Source organism: Mytilus trossulus, chromosome 3 (assembly GCF_036588685.1).
Source record: "Mytilus trossulus isolate FHL-02 chromosome 3, PNRI_Mtr1.1.1.hap1, whole genome shotgun sequence".
NCBI lineage: Eukaryota > Metazoa > Mollusca > Bivalvia > Mytilida > Mytilidae > Mytilus > Mytilus trossulus.
Genome location: NC_086375.1, coordinates 30,015,904 through 30,040,246, shown reverse-complemented (window position 1 = coordinate 30,040,246; position 24,343 = coordinate 30,015,904). Strand labels below are relative to the sequence as shown.

At 30.7% G+C, this 24,343-nt stretch overlaps 2 protein-coding genes across 12 annotated transcripts in view; one reads left to right on the top strand and one right to left on the bottom strand.

The window, feature by feature from the left end:
• Positions 1-4,825, top strand: part of LOC134711200 (centrosomal protein of 112 kDa-like) — a 45,972-nt gene extending 41,147 nt beyond the window's left edge. For all 7 annotated transcript variants that reach the window (XM_063571656.1, XM_063571654.1, XM_063571657.1 and 4 more), the window contains 2 exons: positions 629-694; positions 2,423-4,825. In XM_063571656.1, the coding sequence (XP_063427726.1) occupies positions 629-694; positions 2,423-2,560 (204 nt within the window). In that variant the 3' untranslated portion in view covers positions 2,561-4,825. The remainder of the gene's footprint in view (positions 1-628; positions 695-2,422) is intronic.
• A 3,558-nt stretch (positions 4,826-8,383) lies between these two features.
• Positions 8,384-24,343, bottom strand: part of LOC134711204 (vasodilator-stimulated phosphoprotein-like) — a 34,363-nt gene continuing 18,403 nt past the window's right edge. For 3 of the 5 annotated variants that reach the window (XM_063571667.1, XM_063571664.1, XM_063571666.1), the window contains exons 4-11: positions 22,695-22,788; positions 21,770-21,813; positions 20,194-20,579; positions 18,951-19,118; positions 17,404-17,516; positions 17,144-17,176; positions 13,719-13,855; positions 8,384-12,881 (exon numbers count right to left, since the gene is read on the bottom strand). In XM_063571667.1, coding sequence (XP_063427737.1) covers positions 12,847-12,881; positions 13,719-13,855; positions 17,144-17,176; positions 17,404-17,516; positions 18,951-19,118; positions 20,194-20,579; positions 21,770-21,813; positions 22,695-22,788 — 1,010 coding nt within the window. In that variant the 3' untranslated portion in view covers positions 8,384-12,846. The remainder of the gene's footprint in view (positions 12,882-13,718; positions 13,856-17,143; positions 17,177-17,403; positions 17,517-18,950; positions 19,119-20,193; positions 20,580-21,769; positions 21,814-22,694; positions 22,789-24,343) is intronic. The other 2 variants (XM_063571665.1, XM_063571668.1) reach the window with 2 other exon arrangements.

Sequence of the window (24,343 nt, the reverse complement as noted above, 5' to 3'; positions counted from 1 at the left end):
AAATCATCATACAGTCATCAACAATAATAGGCGTTATATCATATTTCAAGATCTACGTAGGTGAATGCATTTTTTGGGAAAGATAAGTTTATACTATAGTTTCTACTCCTGCATAAAGTGATATGATAAATCAGAAGTTTGAATTTATTTAATAATATTGCAGAACAATAAATTTGTTTTTAGACTTCTTTGGTAGGGATAAGATAGTCTTCTGACAGATGCCCACAAAACCAAGGAGAAAATAGCACATAATTAGTAAGATAAGGTTATAGGGTAAAAAATTCTTCTGCAATTTAGGGTCCCTTATTGTTAAAATACAATGAATATAAAAAAAAGAAAATGTGGTATGATTGAAATCTCCACCAGAGACTGAATGATGTAGAAGAAAGCAACTATAGGTCACTGTACAGACTTCAACAATGAGCAAAAATCCTACTACAATTTCTACAAGCAATCTATAAGAGGTTCCAAAATGATGAGTATTAAACAATTCAATAGAGAAAACATAGTTCCACATTTGTGTTGAAAACAAAAAACAAATATGATATACAGTAACAAACATCAACCTCTTTTAGATCAATTTTATTCAATCGCTAGCAAAGTAATAATAATATTGTGTGTTCTTTAGATAACCCAGTTGAAGTTAGCATTTGAGGAGAAAATGAGAGGATTAATGCCATCTTCAGTCAGACAGGTTAGTAGTTATGACATATTTCTAAAAGTAAAATATTTTAAATACTGCTGCAGAATTCGTTATGTGGATTTTTATTTTTCGTAGTGGATACTAATTTTTTTGGACTATGAATGAGGAACAATTGTATATAGTGGATATTTGTTTTTGTTGTTTCAACTAGTTTTGTCAACAAGCCTATAGAAAAATTTTACATAGATGAACATCGATGACCCATCAAATGGCCTAAAAAAATATATACCCCCCCCCCAAAAAAAAGTGCTATAAAAGATTTTTTTAAAGCAGTAATTGAATTGAAAGTGCATGTTTATGTACATAATGGCTGGCTGATTAATATTCAGTGGCAAATTAAATGCATAATCAGGACGAGAAATTTTGCGATGAATATAAAAACATGTTTATTATAAAAAAGAAAGTGTGCAACATTCTTTCATCATCATCATTTCATATCATTGTTTCACCTTGCACACTATGTAGTCTAACAATATTTGTTATGTTTTTTGTCATTCAAGAACAAATTACACCAGGTTTTGGCAATCACATTGCTTTGTTCTTACCTTGCAACAAATGTGTTAATAACAATTTGATCACTTACCATATATGTTGTGGCAGTAATCAAAATTTCAAATAAAAATCATACAAGCAAAATTTTTGTTTCAGGTGGATACTGGATTTGTGTTTTATCTATTCTTGGTTTTTGTCTGTTTTTATGATTTATTAAATACAACTTAGTTTAGGTATATGATTTTCTCATGTGATGGCAAATGCACTATTGTACGAACTTTCCACACACATTAAATTGGTGGTGATGATGGATGCTTTAAATCCTGTCTCTAATCATATAATATATATTTTTTATGCCCAAATGGCAATAGTAGAGGAACACTATGTTTTCTTGTCTGTGCTTTTGTTTGTTCATTCATTTGTTTGTTTGTCCATCTGTTTGTTTGTTTGATTGTCCTGCTTCAGGTTTAAGGTTTTGGACAAGGTAGTTTTTGATGATGTTGAAGTCCAATCAACTTGAAACTAAGTACACATATTCCCTATGATATGATCTTTCTAATTTTAATGCCAAATTAGATTTTTGACCCCAATTTCATGATCCACTGAACATAGAAAATGATAGTGCCAGTGGTGCATCTGTGTACTATGAACACATTCTTGTTTTAATATTTTTTTTAAACTAGAATCATGGATAGAGATGGCTTAAACATGAGTCATTCTCAATTTTTCAATAATTATTATGCTATTGATATACTCAAATCACTTCACATTCAGATTCTTGTAAAATAATTTAGACAGGCATTTTTTTAAAGCCCTTTACATGGTCTTTAGTCATCATTTTATTAGTAATTTCACTATACACATAGTAAATTGGACAGGTTGAATTTAACACTGTGTGTTTTTATGGGTTTTCACTCATCATCATTTTCATTGTTGATCTTTATAAGATGTTGCACACTTTAAGAAATCTGTAATGTTCTTGTTGTCACAAATGTATATAAAATATTTCTGCTTATCCTTAAACTTTTAAGCTAATTAGTTCTGTCTTTTTTTTATTTTTCCAGTTAGTTTTTATGTTTTTACAGCAATTTTATTTTTTTCAAAGAATTTTTCAAATTTGCCACAAAGGGTTTTATAACATTGTATTTGTATGCTACACTCATTCATAATTCAAGGCATATAGAAAATTAACTGACTGATTGTAATTTTCATTTTTCTCTCTTTCAGGAGTTGGAAGACACTATTGACTCCTTGAAGTCACAAGTCAACTCATTACAGCAGAAGACATTAGTTCTACAGGAAGACCTAGATTTACGGAACCAGTACCCACAATTCTCTGCTAGTTCACCAATCAAAGCATTATGACAGGGTCATGACCCCAAATAAACTAAGCAATATCTGTGATATTATTGTATGCTCAAGCTACAACACTAGGAAAAGGCATTCCAACGTAGAGTAATATACATATAAACAAAACTTGTCTATTTTTTAACATCTAGCATTGCTCATTGTTATCAGAATCCAGTTCAGAATTTTCTTTCAGACAAAGCATATCTAATAAAAGAATCATTTCCAGCCTTGAATAAGGTGTTGATTTGTTAAATATGTCAGTGTGGTGAAATGAAAGGGTATATTAGATGTACTTGACTTGTGAAGAAGGTGTGTTGGGTTTTATATATGCAATCATGAATGGGCTGAAAAGAAAGTTAATAAAATTATTCCACATCTTCATGATCTTGCCATTACAAAACATTTTATTTTGAGTTTGATGAATTTTTGAGAATGACAAGAGTAAATGTTGTAAAATAATGTTCAATTACAATTCTTTCTGATTTTCATTGTTTGAGAGATCTGAATAGTTGATACAAAATAACACCCTGTTTTAATTTATTATTGTTGTTATATTTTAACATTATTTTGTTAGCTAGATAATTATATATTTTACATTTGTATATTACCATTAGTGCCATTAATTATTTATTCTCTTTTGTAAATAGCAGCCAATCACTGCCATTATAAAATATAATTCAGAATGATTCCATAGATTTTATCTTTTTATTACATGATCGTAGAAATTATGAGTTTTTATGATTTTCAATTTTATTCCGTTTTCTTATAATTTGAAAGGATGAGTTTATATGAATGTAAAGAAAAAATATTCCATTTTCTTATGAAAAGATGATTTCTATTATTTCAATGTATTTTATTCCATTCCAGTATGAAAAGATGATTTCTATTATTTTAATGTATTTTATTCCATTCTAATATGATATGAAATGCTTCTATTGATTACAATGATTGTATATTTATTTTCATTATGCTTTTCAATAAATTTCAATGCTTTTTATTCCATTATGTTTTTTTATACATTTCAATGTTTTTTATACCATTATCATAAGAAATGATATTTTTTTATTAATTCATTTCATAGATTTCAAATCAACATCTTTCTTTTAATTTTAATGTTTTTATTTTATTATGCCTGTTAAATGACTATTTTTCTTCCATTATCCATATAAAATGACAAGCTTCTATGAATTTCCATTTATTTAGTTCTATTTTCTGTCAAAAAAGAATGTAATGAAAGTTACGATATTTGATAACATAATATACTCATACCCCAAAATTATACCACTGATTTTTTCAGAGTTGAAGTTACAAAACAAATGTATGTTACAAATTGGAAAATTTTGTTTTGAGGTATTTTGTGACATTTTGATTTTCATAAATAAACACTCGGTATAAATATGTTTATTGATTAACAAAAGATTTTAACAGTGTTATGACTTTAAATGTATGATGGTTTAATATTAACAGGGTAGTTTATATGAAATCTATTTGGCTTTCCCTGAATGGGTTAGTATAACTTAGATTTTAGGTGGATGGATTCTTGATAAAGTATGTGAGTTCAAAATTTCTAGCAATTTTATAAAAAAAAATTGTTTTAAGTTATACAAAGGTTAAACTAGATAAGTATTTATTTTAAAATATTATATTTTTAATACTACAGCAATTAGTTATGGGTGATCTAGTTTTAATTGTAAAAGTTGGCAGGCATACTTTCAAAATTTTAAAAGTGAAAAATATTTTCTAGAGACAACAGGCCTTAACAAAGAGAGTCTGAACAATTAAAGGAAATAATCAATTAAATTTGTGTAATAATAATTGTCTGTCAACTCCCTTCCTATTATTATTTCTGTAAGATCTCTAAACCTAAATGATAGCCTTATTGCCTTATGTTGTGTAAACCTGACATTATTTATTCCTAGTGCATAGATATATTATAAAATTAAGATATTTTGCTGAGATCTGATATTAGGAAAAAAAAAAAAAATATTGTCAAACGAAGTTTTAGGGAAAACCTTTGTAGTTAAAAAATAAATTCTATGATATAGAGAAAAAATGAAGTAGCATCATGGTTAATAGTATGTTTTAGCAATATTGTTGTTATATACTCAAGTATGCAATAATCAGTAGAGAAAACATTTGACACTTAACCTCAATTATGAGAATATAGGAAATTGAAAATATTTGATGTTAAATTGTAACTACTATAAAAAAGAAAAGTATATTTTATGTAGATAACATACATATATGAAGCATTTATAAAAATAAATCATTGAAGTGCCAGTATTTCTATTGTTTACTACAACACAATTTAGAGCATAAGTGTCCATAGATGTCTGGGTATGTGTTTATATTCCTCACAGAGTCGTGTCCTTACAATCAAATATGGAGTTGTCTCATTGGCACTCATTCCACATCTTCTTACATCTATGGGTTAACAATTTGCTTGCAATTAGTCCGATCAACTTGAAAATTTAATCTTGAGATATTTAAAATCATTGTTCAGTATTGGAATCAATAGATGACACCGTTTGCTTAGGATGCCTATGCTTTTGATTCACCCATGTTCCATCTGAATAATCTTGGTTTCAACACATTTTTTTATACAAAAGTAAAATCACAAAAATACTGAACTCGGACGTAAATTCAAAACGGAAAGTCCCTTATCAAATGACAAAATAAAAAGCTCAAACTCATCAAATGTATGGATAACAACTGTCATTTCTTCATTTGGTACAGGCATTTTCTTAAAAGTAGAAAATGGTGGATTGAACCTGGTTTTATATCGCTAAACCTCTCACTTGTATGACAGTCACATCAAATTCTAATGTACAACTGTTCATTAATAAGTTTTAACACTTGCAAGAAGATCGGTGTTTATTTATTCCTACTTGACTGGGTAAAACCAAAAAATATTTAATTGGTACTTGCTATTTCTCAACCTATGACAATTTGGAGCCAGAACAAACGCAGGTCACTTTGGGAGTCATAATACCAGTCAGTAGGATAATACATCTTTCTGAGGTGATTAACCTTTTGAATAGCATGGGAAAATCTTAGTATAGAGTAGGGTACTGTTGATTTATAAATGTTCATATACCAATTTATGTGGATTTTGTGTGAACAGGTAAACCTAAACTCAATGAAGTAGAATTTTCTATAGAAAACGGAAACTGGAAATGTGTCAAAGAGAACAACAACCTGACAAAAGAGCAGTCAACTGCAAGGCCAAGGACGGTTTTTCTATGCATGTGAGAATATTCTACACACAGATCCAGGCTTTGACTGGCCCCTCCACAAAAATGTGTATACTAGTTCATTAAAATAGTACGCTTTAAAAATAGATTAATCTCAACTATATTAACATATCTCAAATTTATACTGATTAAGGATGAAATATTTGCACAAGGACCTTCAGCAGCAATCATGCAATCATTTGATGAAGTTCAAGATCAATTCTTATATATTTACCATCAAAGTTTCATTATTGTCTTCCATTATTGATGTCTAATAAGCCAAAGAAGATTGCCATTTCACCACTAAATTTATCACAGAAATCAAATGACCAATTATAGAAATAATCTAAAGTCATTTCATTCTCATTCTCATTACTTGTATCTGTTCAATTGAGAAATAATCATGACTTCTCTCGGACTATTTAGTCAAAGAAGTGTACAGACAACTGATAGGAAACATTGACTACTTGTGAATACACATCTATGTTTTGAAAATCATTTGGTTTATCTAAGAACAAAACAGGCTGCTAAAACTACTCACTTGTGAATACTAGTCAAGGTTAAGATAATACATGTAGTGCAAAGCATATTGCTAACTCTATTCAGTTTTGAATATAAATCTGGATTTTGAAAAGTTTATTTCGTATATCGCCAAAACAAATCACTAATTCACTATTCAGTAGTGATTACAGATCTGGGTTAAGAGTAACACTCATATAACCTGTTACATTTGTCTAACCTTTTACTCAAACTAAACAGTTGTCACAGAGATTTGTTCACACCACTATTAATTTTTAGATTGGCAAATTGTTTCTATGACTTTATAAGATGATTTTCTTTAAGTAATCAATGGTTCAGTACATCATACATGTATTATACTGAATAGGTCTCACCCAAGGTTAATCCATAAATTAACTAGTCTTTGGGATAGTCCATCTCTATAAAGATTCACCTACTTCAAAATAGACTTAACTTTGGGACAGTTCATTTCTTGAAAGATTCACCTACTTCCAAATGGGCTTAAAATCTTTGGAACAGTCTATTTCTTTAAAGATTCACCTACCGGGTACTTCAAAATGGACTTCACTTTGGGACAGTTCATTCTTTAAAGATTCACCTACTTCCAAATGGTCTTATAAACTTTGGAACCATCCATTTCTTTAAGGATTCACATACTTCAAAATGGACTTAACTATTAAAACTGACAAACAATTTTTAGCAAGATATACCTAATATTTAGTTGACTGGACCATAACCAAATAAAAGTTCTTATCACTAGAAACTATATTACCTGACTTTGCAAGGGCTGTATATCCAGTCAAGGTCGTTAAAAACTTGCATTTGTGGTTGCTATATGTCCATACTAGTTTTTTTCCTGAGTTACTTGCTTGTTTCTAGAAGGGATCAATGTTTTAAAAAAAGAAATTTGGATGAAAAACTTTCATCTTAATGTGAAAAAGTCAAATATAATGATATAATTAAGATGTTCATTTAAACATCTTTGACTCAATGTTTTTCACTTTAACATGTGCATATTTGAAGCAGGTCTTCTTTGGCAATCATATCACATCTCCTTATTTTACAGTGGTACAGTAGTTTTACTACTTTGACCACTACACTGCCAAGGCCCTAAGTGTATGATCAATAAATAAACTGTTTCTTTTTAGTTCATTTTGTATGATCATTATAACCACTTCTTACTGACTGAACAAAGAGATGTGCAAGCACTGATATACAGGGTAAATGTTAATATCTCACACTGCTAGAAAAGATATAAGGGGGAGGGGGCAATGTCACGGAATAGAAGTTCCTTCATAATATAAGTTCCAAATGGAAAAACTATTCTGGAATATTATTTCCACAGGAATAAATATTACAGTAGATGTTCCTAACGGAATAAATAGTATAGAATAGTTGTTCCAACAGGTACAGGTATTATGACATTGTTTATAATAAAGTTTCCACTGGAACTTCTGTCAGGTGGAACAAATATATGTTGACAGCAATACCTTTTTTATGTTAACCTGTTTTGGCCTTTTTCAAGGTGTTGTAAACTGTTATCTGATTATCAGCGATCAATCTAAACTGTTATCTGTTTTCAACCCAGTTTGTTAATTGTTATCAGCATTTTGCATTTTTTGTTAACTGTTTTTGCCAGGTGCTGTTAACATGTTAACGGATCCCCTATTGCCCCTCCTCATATAACAAGCAAACATGTGAGCTACTGCTCACTTAGATACCCCCTGCCAGCTAAAAGTATAAGGTAAACAGGAAGTTGTTGAGTGATGAATCTGAAAAGGCATCACACTGTATAGCTACCACATATAAACCCTGAAGCCACATTTCAGAAATCCTTGTTGTGTAGTTCCTGAGAAGGATGTGACAAATTATATTCATGGGAGGGACTGACGGATGGACAGACGAATGGATAGACAGAGGTAATATAGTAAACCCCCACTTTTTAACTAGCTCTCAGTAACTGTCAGTACTCTCAAATCATACTTTCATAAGATTCATTGGTGGCCTTTGGCTGTTGTCTGCTCTATGGTCACGTTGTTGTCACCTTTTTTTTTTAAAGCAGGGGTATAATAATAAAACAACTAAGTATAAAAGCATAGTTTATTTTGTAGATGATAAATAGATTACACTATATGTTCAACTGTACAATATGGCACTAGGATGCCAACAAAGATCTTCTGCCCTGCCCCCTACAGATTTGTTCATTCTACAATTCTCAAATTATATTTATTTTTCACCTGTTCATTTCACATATGATTCAATATCAGTCTATTTATAGCAGAATCAATCTTTTCAATTACCGATTTTGAAATGAGAATCATTTTACAGAGGTAGAAATGTCCACAGGCACTGTCAAACCAAATAAACTAAAACGAGCAAAATCTTTTTACCATTACAGCCTCAGAAAGCTATGCACTTGTTTATAATCAATACAATTTTGAACACAATGGTTAATTTACAAATATTGCTAAAATGTCTTGAAAAATCTAGTTTAATGATCAAATATGCAAAAAAAAATCATCTACAAAAACTTTCTCTCTTTGTCATAGACCCTAGAATGTAAGTTTTGTGATTTTACTGTATAAATTTCTACAATCGTTGTGATTTAAGTGTATAAATTTCTACAATCTTAGTTTAAATGGTGAATAAATATCAATTGCTCGATACATGGCTGCCATATTTGACCTAATGACCTAATGAGAAACATAAACCAACCAATCATCATCTCCAAAGCCAATTTACAAAAGGGAGATCACAAATACTTAAATTCAAATCATCTCCCCTAGTCACCACTGTAAAATAATAAGTTAAAGCCAGCCATTTTTCCTAAACCAAGTTAGTTAAGTCGTAAGAACTACCAAGAGGAGACAATAACTGTTGTTAAAGGAATGTTTCTCATATTCACATCAAATCACAAAATGATATTAAATAATCAAAGAAGCAGCAAATAATGATTTTAAGTAGTGAAAAATTACTGTCATGATTAATTATTTATGAAATAAATTCAATACAATATTAAAGCAAATTTCATTTCCTAATTCATGTATCACAAATGAAAAATGAGTATGCAACTACTGGATATTGTTCGTAATGTACAAAACAAAAATCTTATCTATTTTATAAAAATATAAACAAGAGAAAGCAGATTGGTCAGTTAATTGATCATTATATATTATATTGCTTCACTCCAAAAAAAATGTAAACAATACTCAAAGTTCAATACATGGTTTTGACTGAAATACAATGCAAGGTTAAAAAAAACACTCTTTTTAATACTGTTTATGCATGATAAATACTGATAAATTATTTCTAATGACTGGACATTGCCTATACAACATTATTTTAGTGTTTCTATAATGACCACAATTTATTACATACATTTTGAAAAGTTCTCAATGCATAATTATTGCTAATTATGCCAAAAATATGGTTCCGACTTAATCTGACAAAATTCAACTAAGCTAAAAATTATTCAGATTTAAGGAAGTGATTAAAGTTATGCTATCAACACTGAGATTTTTGTTTTCTGCAAAAACTATCCTGTTACAATTTTTCGCAATAATGAAATCATAACTAAAATTTTTGAAATTAACAATTTATGTTAAAAATAAGAACCATCTGCAGCATCATTTATAAAAACTTCTCTAGATCACTGTAGAACCAGTGAATTCCTTCTTGCTTCAAATCAACCAAAAACAGAGATTTTTTTATATTTGGTCTATCAAACCTTTGGTTCCAGGAACAAAAAAATCTACAACAATAATCAATAACACAAGGCTTGGCCTTTCATAGTAATAAAAATAACAAGCTATACAGTAACATACATATACATAGTCCTGGATCATGTGTTTGGCAAAATGATTTTTGTAATATACATATATGTGCTTTTTATGGGTTATGTACAGTGCTATTATCTACAGAAATATTCGTTACAACATACAAGTACATTTGTCATGTAAGCAGTCATTTCAAAAGTTTTGTATGTTTACTTGTCCATTAAGTATTAGGACTTGAAGGAATGAAAGTTATTTTTACTAGATATTTAAAGGTTTAATTCTAACTGAACTTTTAATCTAGTAAAGATGGACAAAAGCAAAATTTTCTGGACTTCCTGCCAATTTCTAAAGGACCTTCAGAGTACAGTTTGTAAGAAATGTATTAATTATTATTCAAGGGGAGGTACCTTAAAAACCATGTCAAACTATTCAATTTTTTTTTCATAAATTGAATCCCAATTAATTTCAAATATAGTTATAGTTAAATTTAATCATATAGCATTACAGAACTTATAGGAATCTTTAAACACTAAATAAAATTTGACCAACTCGGCTATAAAAAGACACCTTCTCATTACCGTTTTCATAAGTAATACAATAATGGAAGCATTTCAGCAAAAAATCATTATACACTGAGTGGTTATTAATAACTCCTCTCTGATAATATAAAATCATGCTACTTCTTTATAATTATAATCCCATGTATTCGATAAATCCAGCTATAAACTCCTGATATCACATATATCGATCACAACCTCAAATGAGATTCTTGAATGTTATACATACTCGATTATTATCCCATTACACATTTACATCTTACATACTGTATAAGGTTTCATAAGATTTTCCTTTATATCAAAACATATAACATGCCATTGTCTAGGTTCAATAGATACATGTATTTCTTAGCCAAAAAATGGGCCACTTAACACTTAAAATTGAATTAAGAAAAAACATACAATTGAATTGATCACTAGCCTTTCTAATTATTACTCATTATAAAATACTGCTGTAAATTCAGAAATTATTGCGATGTTTTTATTATTGCGAAAAATGCGACAAGGTTATCATCAAAATATTTAAAACTCGCATTTTGAAATTTTTTCTTTGAATCAAAGTTTTTTTCTGAATATTGCAACAATTAAAATCGCATTTTAGTCGCAATCACAATAATAAATACACACAATAATTTCTGAATTTAGAGTAAAAATCTATGACAGTGCTTTCCCAACTTCCTTATACAGCCTCTCTTAAGCCCTAATACATATTTAATTAGTTCATCACTAGTCAACTTGAAATAGCAAAGTTCTGGCATAAATCTTATTTTATAGATATAAAATTACACTTTTTATCTAATTTCGACCATAAACGATACAGAAAAATAAATGACGTGCAGAATGGCAAGTTTATACCTAAGAACAACAAAACTCAAAGCATTCTCTGTTTTGTGTAATGCATGTATAATTTTGGCTTTCATGAATAAAAAAATAAATTTTCTTTTTGATCATAATGATTAAATTTGATAGTTGTGAAAATATCTGATAAATATTCTTAGAAGCCTTATAATTACACTTCTCGAGTTGGGTCTGTATGGAATACGATTATATTTAAAAGCAAATATGCATTCAAGACTACATGCGATATGCTTTATGTATTCTTAATTTTGGCAAAAACAAGAAAAACTCTTGCTGCAGCGCTGCACATATTATCCCCCCCTAAAAAAAAATTATCCCCCCAGTTATCATCAAATGAACAAAAAATTATTCAAGGTTCTACAACTAAATACCAAAATACCAAGCAAATCTCCCCATATAAAACCTATTATGTGATAAGCTGATTATTATACTTAAATAGAGATATTTACATAAATCTGTTACAAAAATTTTGATTCTTACTGTAAGATTTTAAAATCTATATAGAAGGAAAAGAGATCATTAAAGTGAGAAAAATATCATAATTCATATATTTGCCCTCTTTGATCAGACAAATAAATGAAAAGATGTGAAAAATACTATGGCAATGATAATAGTTCTAAAATAAGAAATCAATGGAAAGTTTAGATATTAACAAATAAACTTTTGCCCAACTGTTCTTAAAGCTGATTTTTTGTTTCACTGGCAAAGGTACTGGACACCCTTGAAATTTTTATATTTACTTCTTTCTTTTTCTATTTGAACTTAAAACAATCACTTGTTTTGTAATTTAATTAAACTTTTGGTATTAATATTTCTTTTTAAGTTTAACAATGATAAAAACATTATGCTGAAAAAACCTTGGTATAGCACTTTTCATATTATTAGAATTAAAACTTAAAACTTCATATGAGAGTGATTATATTAAATAAATGTTTTACATGATTATAACCTTTCTGATATATGCAGATAATCTTAATACTTGTTAAAACATGAGCAAAGCAATTTCATGTATCTATAATACTTGATTACTTCCCCTTTCTCACTCTCCTGTGTACATAAAAATAATTAAAACTGGAATAGCTCTGGTAACTGCTGTCTTTGGTTGAAACACACATTTTTAGTACCAGTCAATTATGGCAATGGACCAAGTTAGAAAATCATCCTCCAATCACTGACCAGCAATCCTATACAAATTATAATCACATGTTAATTGAGCTTTGTTCACTGGGATGACATTCTAAGCAGGTCTATTGCATATGACAATATTACACAGCAGCATACTGGTCAATCCAGAATCACTGTAAGCACCATCTGATGATTCATTGATTTTGATCCCAATTTTGTCTTTGTTCTGATTTTCATCTATGTGCTGCTGAAAGCTCTTCTCTGATAGCTGAAAAAGATAAATTAACATATGTGATAGCTGAAAAAGATAAACATAACAGTAATTGTTTTGAAAATGTCAATTTTTAAAATAAAACTCATAACTTAAGCAATTCAGAAATTAAAACAGCTTGATTGAAATTTATGTTTGCCTAAATTTATTTCCAAATATTTATTCATATAAAAGATGAGAACATGTAACCATCTAATACAATAGGAAATTTTTGTTAAGTGAGTGGACCAGGACACTGGAAAAAGATAGGGTAAACAGGAACACAATCTGATCTATCTCAGACCCCTAAACAAGAATGTGTCCCCAGTACAGGGATGCCCCACTTGCACTATCAATGGACTGTGAAATTGTGATAAAAACTCTTAATTTGGCATTAAAATTTGGAAGATCATATTGAAGGGAACATGTGTAGTAAGTTTCAAGTTGATTTGACTTCAACTTCATCAAAAGCTACCTTACCAAAATTTTTATCATGAAGTGGGAATGACACACAGAAGAACAAACAGACACACTGACCAGAAAACATAATGCCCCTCTACTATCATAGGTGGGGCATAAAAAAGTGTTGCAAATATTCTTAATGTGTGTGGAAGTCTACCTTCATGAGGCATTAAAAACATACAAATTGTAAAAAGATTATAGCCTTGAACAGTAGCAACTTCCTAATATTTTATATAAACATCATTTTTTCTATCAATTTTTTTTCAAGCAAACAAAAAATAACAAAAACATGTTTTCCTGTTACAGGAAGGTAACACTTATGGACAACAAGAGGGTCTGAAAATATTTTTTTCTACCATTTGAAGGAGAAAATATATATTTTAAATTTCTTACCACTTATGATTTCCATTTTGACTTTTTGTAGTTCTTGTCGTACTTCATTCATAATTTCTATTTTTAAATTGTCTAATGCTGAATTTGTTGGTCCATTTGATAATGGTTCTGGAGGTGGATTTAATGAATCTTTTCTCCTGTAAACACAATAAATACGTCATTTAGCTATTACTTCTACTTCAAATGTTAGTAATTTTACTTTTATCGGTAACATTTTATCAATAAATTTTAGGATCTTCAATTTGTTTATTGGCAATTCAACAACAAAATTGTTTTCCCTAATTTGAACATTAAAAATATACTAACTGTAAGAATCAATAGCCTTGATAAAAAAATATTGAATGCATAATCATGATTAGAGCTAATTTTCTATTGCAAGAAGAGCAAGAATTTGGATAGCTTGTTTGCTTTATTTGTATATTGTACAACTGTAATTGGGATAAAGTCAAATCTAAATATAAAATATAAAGGTTTAACTATGTCTATATATATATTGTTTAGAGATGTCAGTATCAAAGCTGAGGCCAACCTTAAAAATATGTTTGTTTGCAGTTTTCCGACTGTACCTTCAGACTAGAGGGTCGGTAGGTAGGAAAAATATTTTATTTTATCAGCCAAAAAGTTTAAACAAGCAGTTACACAAACCAAGTTTCTTAAGAAAAAAAACAACAAAGAAACACTGAAAACCAACATGAAATGAATAGGCATTGTCAGATAAAAAAAACTTTTTAACCAAAACTGAAATTTTAACATAGTGTGATTATCCAATTTATGACATAAAATATGTTCTTATTATATACTGAAACACTTATAAACAAGGAATGACTAGAACTGTTTTAAAGAAATATATTCACTGACATATATGCTTCTTGACTAGAATGTTTTCATAAGTAGAGTATTTTCATCAGAAAAAATGTAGATATTAAATATTAAGTAAACAAAGTATTTTAAAGAGTGTATTTTTAATAAAAAAAAAAATCAGCCATTGAATCTTCCTCAATTGAAAAGAAGGCAACTCAAAAAAGACTGTTTTCATATTTCTAACAATATTTAATTATATGTAATAAGGTTATATTTTGAAAGATATGTTGATGCCAGGCTTAAATGAAAACCAAAGAAAACTTGCTAGTTTGGGGTGAAATCCATAGCACCCCATTAAAGTAAACGGTCTGTACTGAAATGTTTTGACTGCATAAAAAAAATTGGCAGCATAGCTCCTAGGAACCTGTTTTAATTCAATTCACACAGGCCACAAAGTTTGGATTTATTTAATATTGTATAAAGAAAGAAAATAATTGCAATGAGTGGGGCAACTCCCCTTATCCTAAAGGAGCATACTCATTGCAATTCAAGATAGATTCAATATATAATAGTATATTTATTTTTCAAGCTAATCATTTATTTTGTCTACATCTTTGTGAAGTTTGGGTTGATTTGGCATGGTCTCTATCCATTTACATTTCAAATGAGCTCTTTCTCCCTTTCTCCGTAGAGGCATGATAACATGTATCCATAAATTCATGGAGGAATGGTTTCATCTTTGTCTTCTTCACAACGATTTATAGAAAATAAGACATACTTCAAGCTGCTGTCGAATTGTTTAACCACTGAAATTGGTTTATAAAGTCAGACTCAAAAGATTCTGTTCCCGATTTGTTTGAGACAGAAAGTTGTTGAGAAAGATGAGTTATCATGTCAGTTCTTCTTCTTCTTCAACATGTTCAATGATATCATCAAAGACATCATTTTATGTGCCTGAATCAGTTTACTATTCAACTTGTTTGTTTGTTATTAGTCTTAGAATTGACAGAAGTCGACAGCGTAAAGTACTCCTCCATTTCTTCATGGATACCTGTAAACAATTTCCATGTGCTTTATCATTAAACGGTCACATGAACGCTTGACGGGAAGGCAAGAAAAACTGAACTTAAAACGTGTAATACACCTAGACTTAAACAACCAATTCCGGAAAGGACCCAAATTTCCGGATCTCGTCTATAGAAGTATTAAAAATAATTTCTTCAAATTTAAAGCAATAAAATTTTCACAGTCGGGAGGATTTTCAAGGGTCGGTCGGTAAACTGCAAACAAACAATATTTTAATTTAAGCCTGAAGTTTATACAAACAAAGCAAGCAAACCAACCATACTTTTATGCTAAAAGCATTAGGAAATTAGTTCCAAAGAGTTTAAAGACCTTCAGATACTACTAAAACCTTGCAATTTGTTGAAGGTACTGTCTTACGAGATTTTTTTAATATTGAATATCTACCTGGTAATCTACAATTGCTTAAATCTATGCAGTACATTACTAAAAGGCCAAAAGTATTAGTTATAATCTGCTGATGAAATAGATATTTTAATCCTTACTGGTCTACTGTTATACACTGTACATATAATTTAGCATGTACAGAGAAAAATGAAATTAAGTTTCCTTGTACAGTATGCGGAGAACAAAATCTACATGTAAATATAACCTTAGATTTCTACCTATATTTTAGCTATAACATTCAATGTCATGTTATATATTCATACAATTGTATTTTCAAAAGTAATAAACCCAAAAAAATTTAGAAGTGTATTGGAGAAAGTTTTGTCAAAAATATAGAATTACATGCTTAAGTACATAAGTGTGTGTATGTGAAAATTACTTTAATTGAAATCTCTTGATTGTACTTGAACAGAAATAAGGAAGTACTATAATAGATCACATTACATTTGTTAGGTTGTTACAATTTCACTTGACAAAAGAAGTCAATAGGGTTTATTTGAAGGAATGTTGCATTTTTTTTTATTTTTATAATAAAGACAGCTAGCTGCATAATTTGAATTATGTGTATTCGAAGAATTTGAGGATGCATCAGAGATTTTTATCATGCAAAGTCAGTTTAATGTGAAATGATAGTGCCAGATTTGAAGAAAATCTCTGTTTTTTAATGGATTGCATTTCAATTAAATAATGGTTGACATCTTGGTATTTTATCTTAATCACAAATTTGACATTTATGTTGATAGTATAAGATATATAATTTCTAATTTTCTGCTTCCACAAGATCTTTATTTGACAGGAAACAAAATAAACGTATAAATAAGTAAATTTACTGTATTGTACAATGCAGTGAAGATTATATATTTTGTCAGATTTAGTCTCTTTTTAGGAAAACCTTATCGCTATTATGAAATCTGCATGACTTGAATTATTGATATCATACAAATCCTTTTCTATTGTGGCATCAGATATTTTCTTTAAAGAGGTCAAAATATTTAGGGAACCTTTGTGACGTCCAGTAATGGCAGACATAGGGCCATAAAGTATATCAAATTCATCCCTTTTTGCCAAAGTGAGTATAGCAAAAATGAAATAATCAGACTTCAAGAGAAGTGGAGAAGACAGTCTATTTCTTAGAACTAGAATATTTTACTCACTTAAATGATGGAGAGGCAAATGGTTTTAAACTGCTAAAAATAGTCGAAAAATGTGTGAAATTATTATTGAAATTTGAATTTGAATACTTCACCTTTATTCAAAATTAAATTAAAAACATTATCACATTTTTTACCAAATGACAAATAATCTCTATATTTTTAATTTGTTTAAATTTTTCAACTTTTGAGCAACAGTTTAAAAAAAAAAGAATGTTAAAATCTACTTTTTTGAGAAATACAGTTGTATACGACAAAATTACCTTCTGATTTTAGGAGAATCTGCTCCATTATTTACTGGAGGCACCCTGTTTGTTGGGGGACCAGACGACCTATCTCGTTGTCTCCTGTCTAGACTGTTTGTTGAAGCTGACTCCTGAAATAAATACACCAATCTCAAGTAGTTAGTTTAAACATATTTATTTAGAGTGGATTGGGAAACAAGTTTTGCAACTTATATTACACCATTTCCACTTTGTAGGTATGAGTGCTGTCTTGTAGTGGCATTAGCCTGCTCTTTTTCGAAAATCTACAAGGGTGTCTTATACGTGCAAGAGATATGGCTCTCTCTTAACACGAGTCAGCCATTTATTGTCCCCTTCCGACGGACTATCATCGTTTCCTCAAGACCATACTCGAAATGGTGTCAAGGGAGAGCCGAAAATAGAGTTCCTGAAATTTCATCCCGAATGGGAATCGAACCAGGAACCTTTGAGTTAGTAGTCCAATGCACAAACCACTACACCACGGCTCAAATATTTTTTTATCAAGTGTTTTTTATGAATGAGTATAACTGATTGACCAGAGGTTAGTCAGTGTAAATTACATCATTGAACAATTGCTTTTTAACGTGACATAATAACATAGGCAATACACACCGGAAATGTATGGGAAATGCATTAATTTGAAAGTCCTCTCTGGATATGATCATTATATTAATATATATCTAACTTCAAGTATTAAATAATTTGAAGCACTAATGTGTTAGTACATTCAATGTCTACTTTTAGTGAAAACTGTGGTGAGCGTAAACACGTTTTTTGGGGGGTATTTTATATTTAATACAAATCTCAAAAAAAAAATAATGGTATAAAATCGAAATTAACTTGTTTCAAATTTTTTCAAGCCTTATTATGAATGCAGTCAGTCTATTAAGATTACAGTTGGACACACTTGGCCTATTATACAGGGTTTAAACAGGGAAAGTTTTCTCATCAGCAATCTTAGAGAAGACATCAAAAGTTCAATGTAGGATAAAAAACTTAATTCACATAGTTTTTTCACTGACCCCCCACCCCCCTCTTAACATAATTTGGGAAAATTGATTTACCAATAGGGATATATGTAAAAATCAATTTCAGATATACAAAACTTGTAGAATTTTAACCCCCCACCCCAAAACTATTTGATTTAAGTTTTTTATCCTACATTGATCTTTTGATGTCATCCCTTACTATATCATTTTAGTTTGACTGTCCCTTTGGTATCTTTGGTCCCTCTTTTATAGCGATACTTTAGATGAAATATTGAGACAACCTGGCAAGAGAGGCTACTTGATAACTACAGAAGTTGTCTTATCAAAACTAAAACAAAAAGTAAAATAACAAAAAAACAGTCAGAGGAATATTCTAAATAGAAGGTCCCTAAGTAAATGGCAATATTAAAGCTCAAACGCATCAAACAAATGGATAGCAACTGTCATATTCCTGATTTGATACAGGCATTTTCTTATGTAGACATTGGTTGATCAAACCATGTTTTATAGCTAGCTTAACTTCTCACTTGTATGACAGTCACATTTAATTCTTACCTTAACTTCAGGTGCAGGCTGTGGTACACCATCCACATCATTTTTCTTTCTATTTAACTTTTTCTGTAGTTCTGACATGAAGTCCCCACCCCCTCCACCACCACTACCAGTACTAGAACTAGATCCTCTACTACCAGGTTCAGCCGATGAGGGTCTAGCAGCATTATCCTAAAGGAATAAGAAATAGAAGTTTAATTGAAGATCAATGTACCATTATACAAGGCTGATAGTATTACTAATCCTCAAAACAACTTTTAATAAACTATGCGGTATGGGCTTTGCTCATTGTTGAAGGCTGTACAGTGACCTTAAGTTGTTAATTTCTGTGTCAATTTCATATCTTGTGAAGAGTTGTCTCATTTGCAATCATACCACATCGTCTCTTTTATACTTTGTATTGTGTTGAGTACTGTGAAATATACTTGATTGCTTACAATATCTATGTGACATCTTAATTCTTAAATATTTATTCTGACAATAATTCACAGGAACATTGAGCTATTCATTTGCTATTGAAACCCAATAAGAAATGCATTCCTTCTAAAGACATTCTGAATTCTGAATATCAATCTGTTGATACTTAAAGTTTGCATTGCACAAGGTCATGTTTTTCAGAGACTCTCTTTACACTAAATCCATTGCATGTTGGATGTGCACTGATTGCTATTTATTAGTCTTGGATTCATGATTTAGTTGTTATTGGCTTTGAACAATTACCTTTTATTTGTTTGAATAGTGATTTATAATCACTTGTACTGAAACAGTAGAACTAAATTACTAAATTATAGATAGATACACCAGACTTTAAGAAAACAAATATAATTTCAGATAAAAACCATTTTTTTTAGCTAGAAGGAAAAATTGTATTTCTATGGATACTGTTACATTGTACTAAATCTTTTCACTGGTTTTATCATTTTCTGCATACAAAGCAAAAATAAAGTCTGTACTTTATTGAAAAGTTTGATTTATCAGTAAACAAAGATTAAACAAGAATTTACAGGAATAATGAATTCACAATTGTGTACAATTTGGAAATAAGTATGGCGTTCATTATCACTGAACTAGTATATATTTGTTAAGGGGCCAGCTGAAGGACGCCTCTGGGTGCGGGAATTTTCTCGCTACATTGGAGACCTGTTGTAGACCTTCTGCTGTTATTTTTTCTTTGGTCGGGTTGTTGTCTCTTCGACACATTCCACATTTCCATTCTCAATTTTATACGGTATTTCTAAATACTTACATTGGAATCAGGATTAACATGTTTCAGGGTATTATGTTTCTTTGCTAAAGCTTCTGCCAAGGATCCCATTCCTCCACCACCTCCACCTCCTCCTGATTTAGCTGGACTGGACCCAGCACCTGGCATTGGTGGTGGTGCTGGCGGTGGTGGTACTCCTGGTCCTGGAGGGGGAGGCACACCTGGTCCTGGGGGTGGTGGTATTCCTGGTCCAGGAGGTGGAGGTGCAGGTGGTGCTGCAGGAGGAGCAGGAGGTGCTGGGGGAGCAGGGGGTGCAGCAGGGGCTTCGGGAGCACCAGGTGGTGGCCCTGGAGCTGGAGGAGGAGCCTGAGCAGCAGCAGGTTGTGTATACTGTGGCTGTGGAGGACCTGGCTGGCTATACTGTGGTGCTGAAACAGAGGGAGTATAATAACTAGCTTGTTGGTTAGAGCTATAAGGATCATTTTGAGAAGCTGAAAAGGAATAGTTTGTGTTATACTGCATATGATGCTGCAGCTTAGGAGCACCATCCATATTTTGAAGGGTTGACATATATTCGCTTTCCTCATTCGGTTCTCTTATGACATTGAATTGCTGAGAACCAGTATATAATGTGGATGTAACATGGTATTCAGGATCACTCTGAGCTCTTGAAAACAGCTGTTGATCAGTTGATGTATTATAGTTTGAGTTGTCACTAGGCATGGAGGATTGTCGATTGAGAACACCCTTGCTATATTGAGGAACTGAAAAATAGTAAATTCAAAAGGCCTAGATCCTGACTGATCTACATGAAATTAAGGAACAAAAGTAAATAGGTGTCTTCATTCATAACACTTAATTCTCTACATGCACTTCAAAACAAGGTGGAGCACTATTATTTCTGTTTAAACATTCTCCTACACATTACATTGCTAAGTGATTAAATTCAGCGCAATATTCGTATTTGGTTTTATATACATAGGGCTGTTCCATTTAAACACACATGGTACCAAGGGAAAACCCTTTCAAAATTGGGCAAATTTTATTGTATTTTTCTAATTATCCAATGCCAAAGAGAGGTCAAAACACTTCGCAATTCACACTGTAAATGATTTTTTTTTATATAAGCAAGATTACTTTCTCAAACTTAAGCTACAAAATAAATCCAAACTAAATCCATTTTAAAGACAACAACATGACATTTTAACCCCAAGATAATTAAACTTTTCGCAATATATCTGAAAACCAAAAATGTCCTCAAGGTACTGGAAATACCAATGAATTATTCCATCTAATCTATAAAACTTTTTAAAAAAGTTTGGTGCATCAGTGATCATTTAATTAAATTCCATGCATGCCTATCTGATGACCAATTATCTTAATGCAATCAGACAGATTCTAGGAAAGTATATAAATTACCTTGTCAGAATGACAGTCCCTAATCCATTAGATACTTTTATACCTACTTCTATCAAATTAATCAATCATGTATAAATAATGAATAGTTAGGGAAACTGCTACTCAATAAGTTCTTTTACATTGTATTTTCAGATTAATATGAGTGTCCCTGATAATTCAGCAGTTTTATTATAATAAGAGAATATTAAAACCTGCTTACCTCCCCCTGATGGGTGTCTCACATGACCTGGATGTGGTGGATGCCTGTAAATAGAAATATTGATATTTTACCACGAATCACATGATTTTGGAAACCAGGGATTTGTTTTCCCATAAATATATGTCCTGAAGACAGCAGCCTAATATATATAGCCAAGTGGTTTTTGATATGTTTACTTATCATGTCTGTTTGTTTTGTTCACACATTGTTGTCAATATATTGGAATTTAATGTAACTGCTCTACAAGTGAGACACTTAGCATGCTTAGCTAGCTATAAAACCCATTATTTTCTATTTAAGAAAATAGCTGTACCAAGTCAGGAATATGACAGTTGTCAACCATTTGATTGATGTGTTAAAGCTTTTGATACATGTATTGCTATTTGACTCTGGCCTTTCCATTTTGAATTTTCCTTGAATTTCATTTTTTTTTATTACTTTTTTACAATTTCAGATTTCTGTTCAAAGCATTTTAATTTGAGATGCATGAGCTATTAATTAGTTGTTATTGGTGTTGAACTAACTGTCAGTAACTGTGATTACTCACATATCTGTACTTAGTTATGGAGACTATTGATACAATGCAACTTCTTGTCTGTGTGTTTTTGATGCTTTCTGCTTTATATTGACCTGGTGAGTTAAGCCCTTTTCAACTGATTTTCTTAGTTTATTCTTAGTTAATTCTTACAACCTCTTAGCTTAAATTAACATGTATAGATAGATGCAATAGTGTTATAACAATTATTGGTCTGAGTTATAAAACAGCTGTGATGAAAGGTTTCAATTAAATCATGAAATATGAGATATACATAATTTCAGGAAACTATAATTCTCTTAACACTCATATTCCAGTTCTATATAGTTGCAGGAAACTACATGTATAACTATCTTGACACTCATTATAATCCAGTACAAATGAACTAACCTTTCAGGTTCTTCATGAACATGCTGTGGTGCATTATAAGATTGAGGAACTTGACCTTGTGGTGGAGGAGGGGGTGCATGTTGTGCAGCCAATTCTGAAAAAATAAAAAAATCATTTTAACAGACAATAGAAACAAGAATTTATCCTTTTTGAATATATTCATTTAGTCTCTGATTTAAACACACTGGCAGCTAGGCTACTGATTTTCTATTGGTTTAAATTCATGCCATTTATTATTGTCACAGACTTTCATATGATATGAAAACCAGTTACAATTCACCATCTTAAGTTAAACTGAGTGTTCAGGTTAGTAGCCAAATGTCTAATAGTAATCACATATATCCAGCTCTACCTATGAGGCAGCCTGCAGATTTCTAAAACCAGAAAAATACAGATGATTATTTGCCCCAAGAAATAAGATGATGACTGATCTAATTTTCCATGCATTAATACTGCAACAAAAAACTTATACAAACATTGTTATTGCTTAAGTGAACTTTGAACTTTGGACAATGCAAATAAATTTGCAAATATGAAGCAAGAATATGGGCCCATAGGACGAGTTGTGAAACATCCATTTTAACTACAGTTAACATGTGAACTAACTTAGCTAAAGATATCACAACTTCATAGCCTAAAAATCATAGTTAAAATTTAACCTGAAAATATACTGGTTTCCCACATTCCAATGATATCAGTGAATCAGGAAACAGTTTAAAATTTCATATCAAATTGACCATCTGTACCAAGATTCATGTTGACATGACCTCAATTTCCTTGTAAAAAAACCCAATACTGTTGCTAAACTTTGAAAAATTAAATCTGGTATGGAACATACTAACTGAATTACAGACAGAAATATTATCTGTCAGATGCGAAAGTACTAACCTATTCATATTCAATTATTGTAAATTAAGAAACTACTGCATATTTTTTATTAATGAGGAGGATGCAACTTATTGAGTTTCAAAAAATAAAGAAATCACATTCTCATATTTGATAGGTTTTGTCTGTATCGAGCTTATAATTCTAATACCGCAATGATTGAATTTTGTTCAATCTTCAAAAATAGCAATGATAAATGCACACAATAATTTCTAAATTTACAGTAAACATTACTGCAGGTGCCCAGCCATATAATCTCCATTGAAATGAAATATGCAATTGCTAATAAAACAGCATGCCAAATACCATTGACTTATCATAAGTGGTTCCTGTTAAACTGACCTTAACAAAAAATTAAACATGTTAAGTTGTTACAGCTAATTTCATAAAGCATGTAGAGCAAGACTTTATTTAGCTTGCTTGCTTTGTTTTTATATTGTACAATCATTAGGGTAACGCACAATTAAATTCGAAAATTATATATACAGGTTAAACTATGCCTATATATATTGTTTAAAGATGTCAATCTTATTTACAAAGCTTGCATAAACAATTATACAAACAAAGCAAGCAAGCCAACCAAAGTTTTGCTTTACATGCATTAGGAGATTAGCTGTAACTATGAAAAGGTTTCAGTGTCAATGGACTTTTCCCAATATTTGAAAACAAGAATGTGTCCATAGTGCACATATGCCCCACTCACACTATCATTTTCTGTGTTTAGTGGACCGTGAAACTGGGGTAAAAACTCTAATTTCGCATTA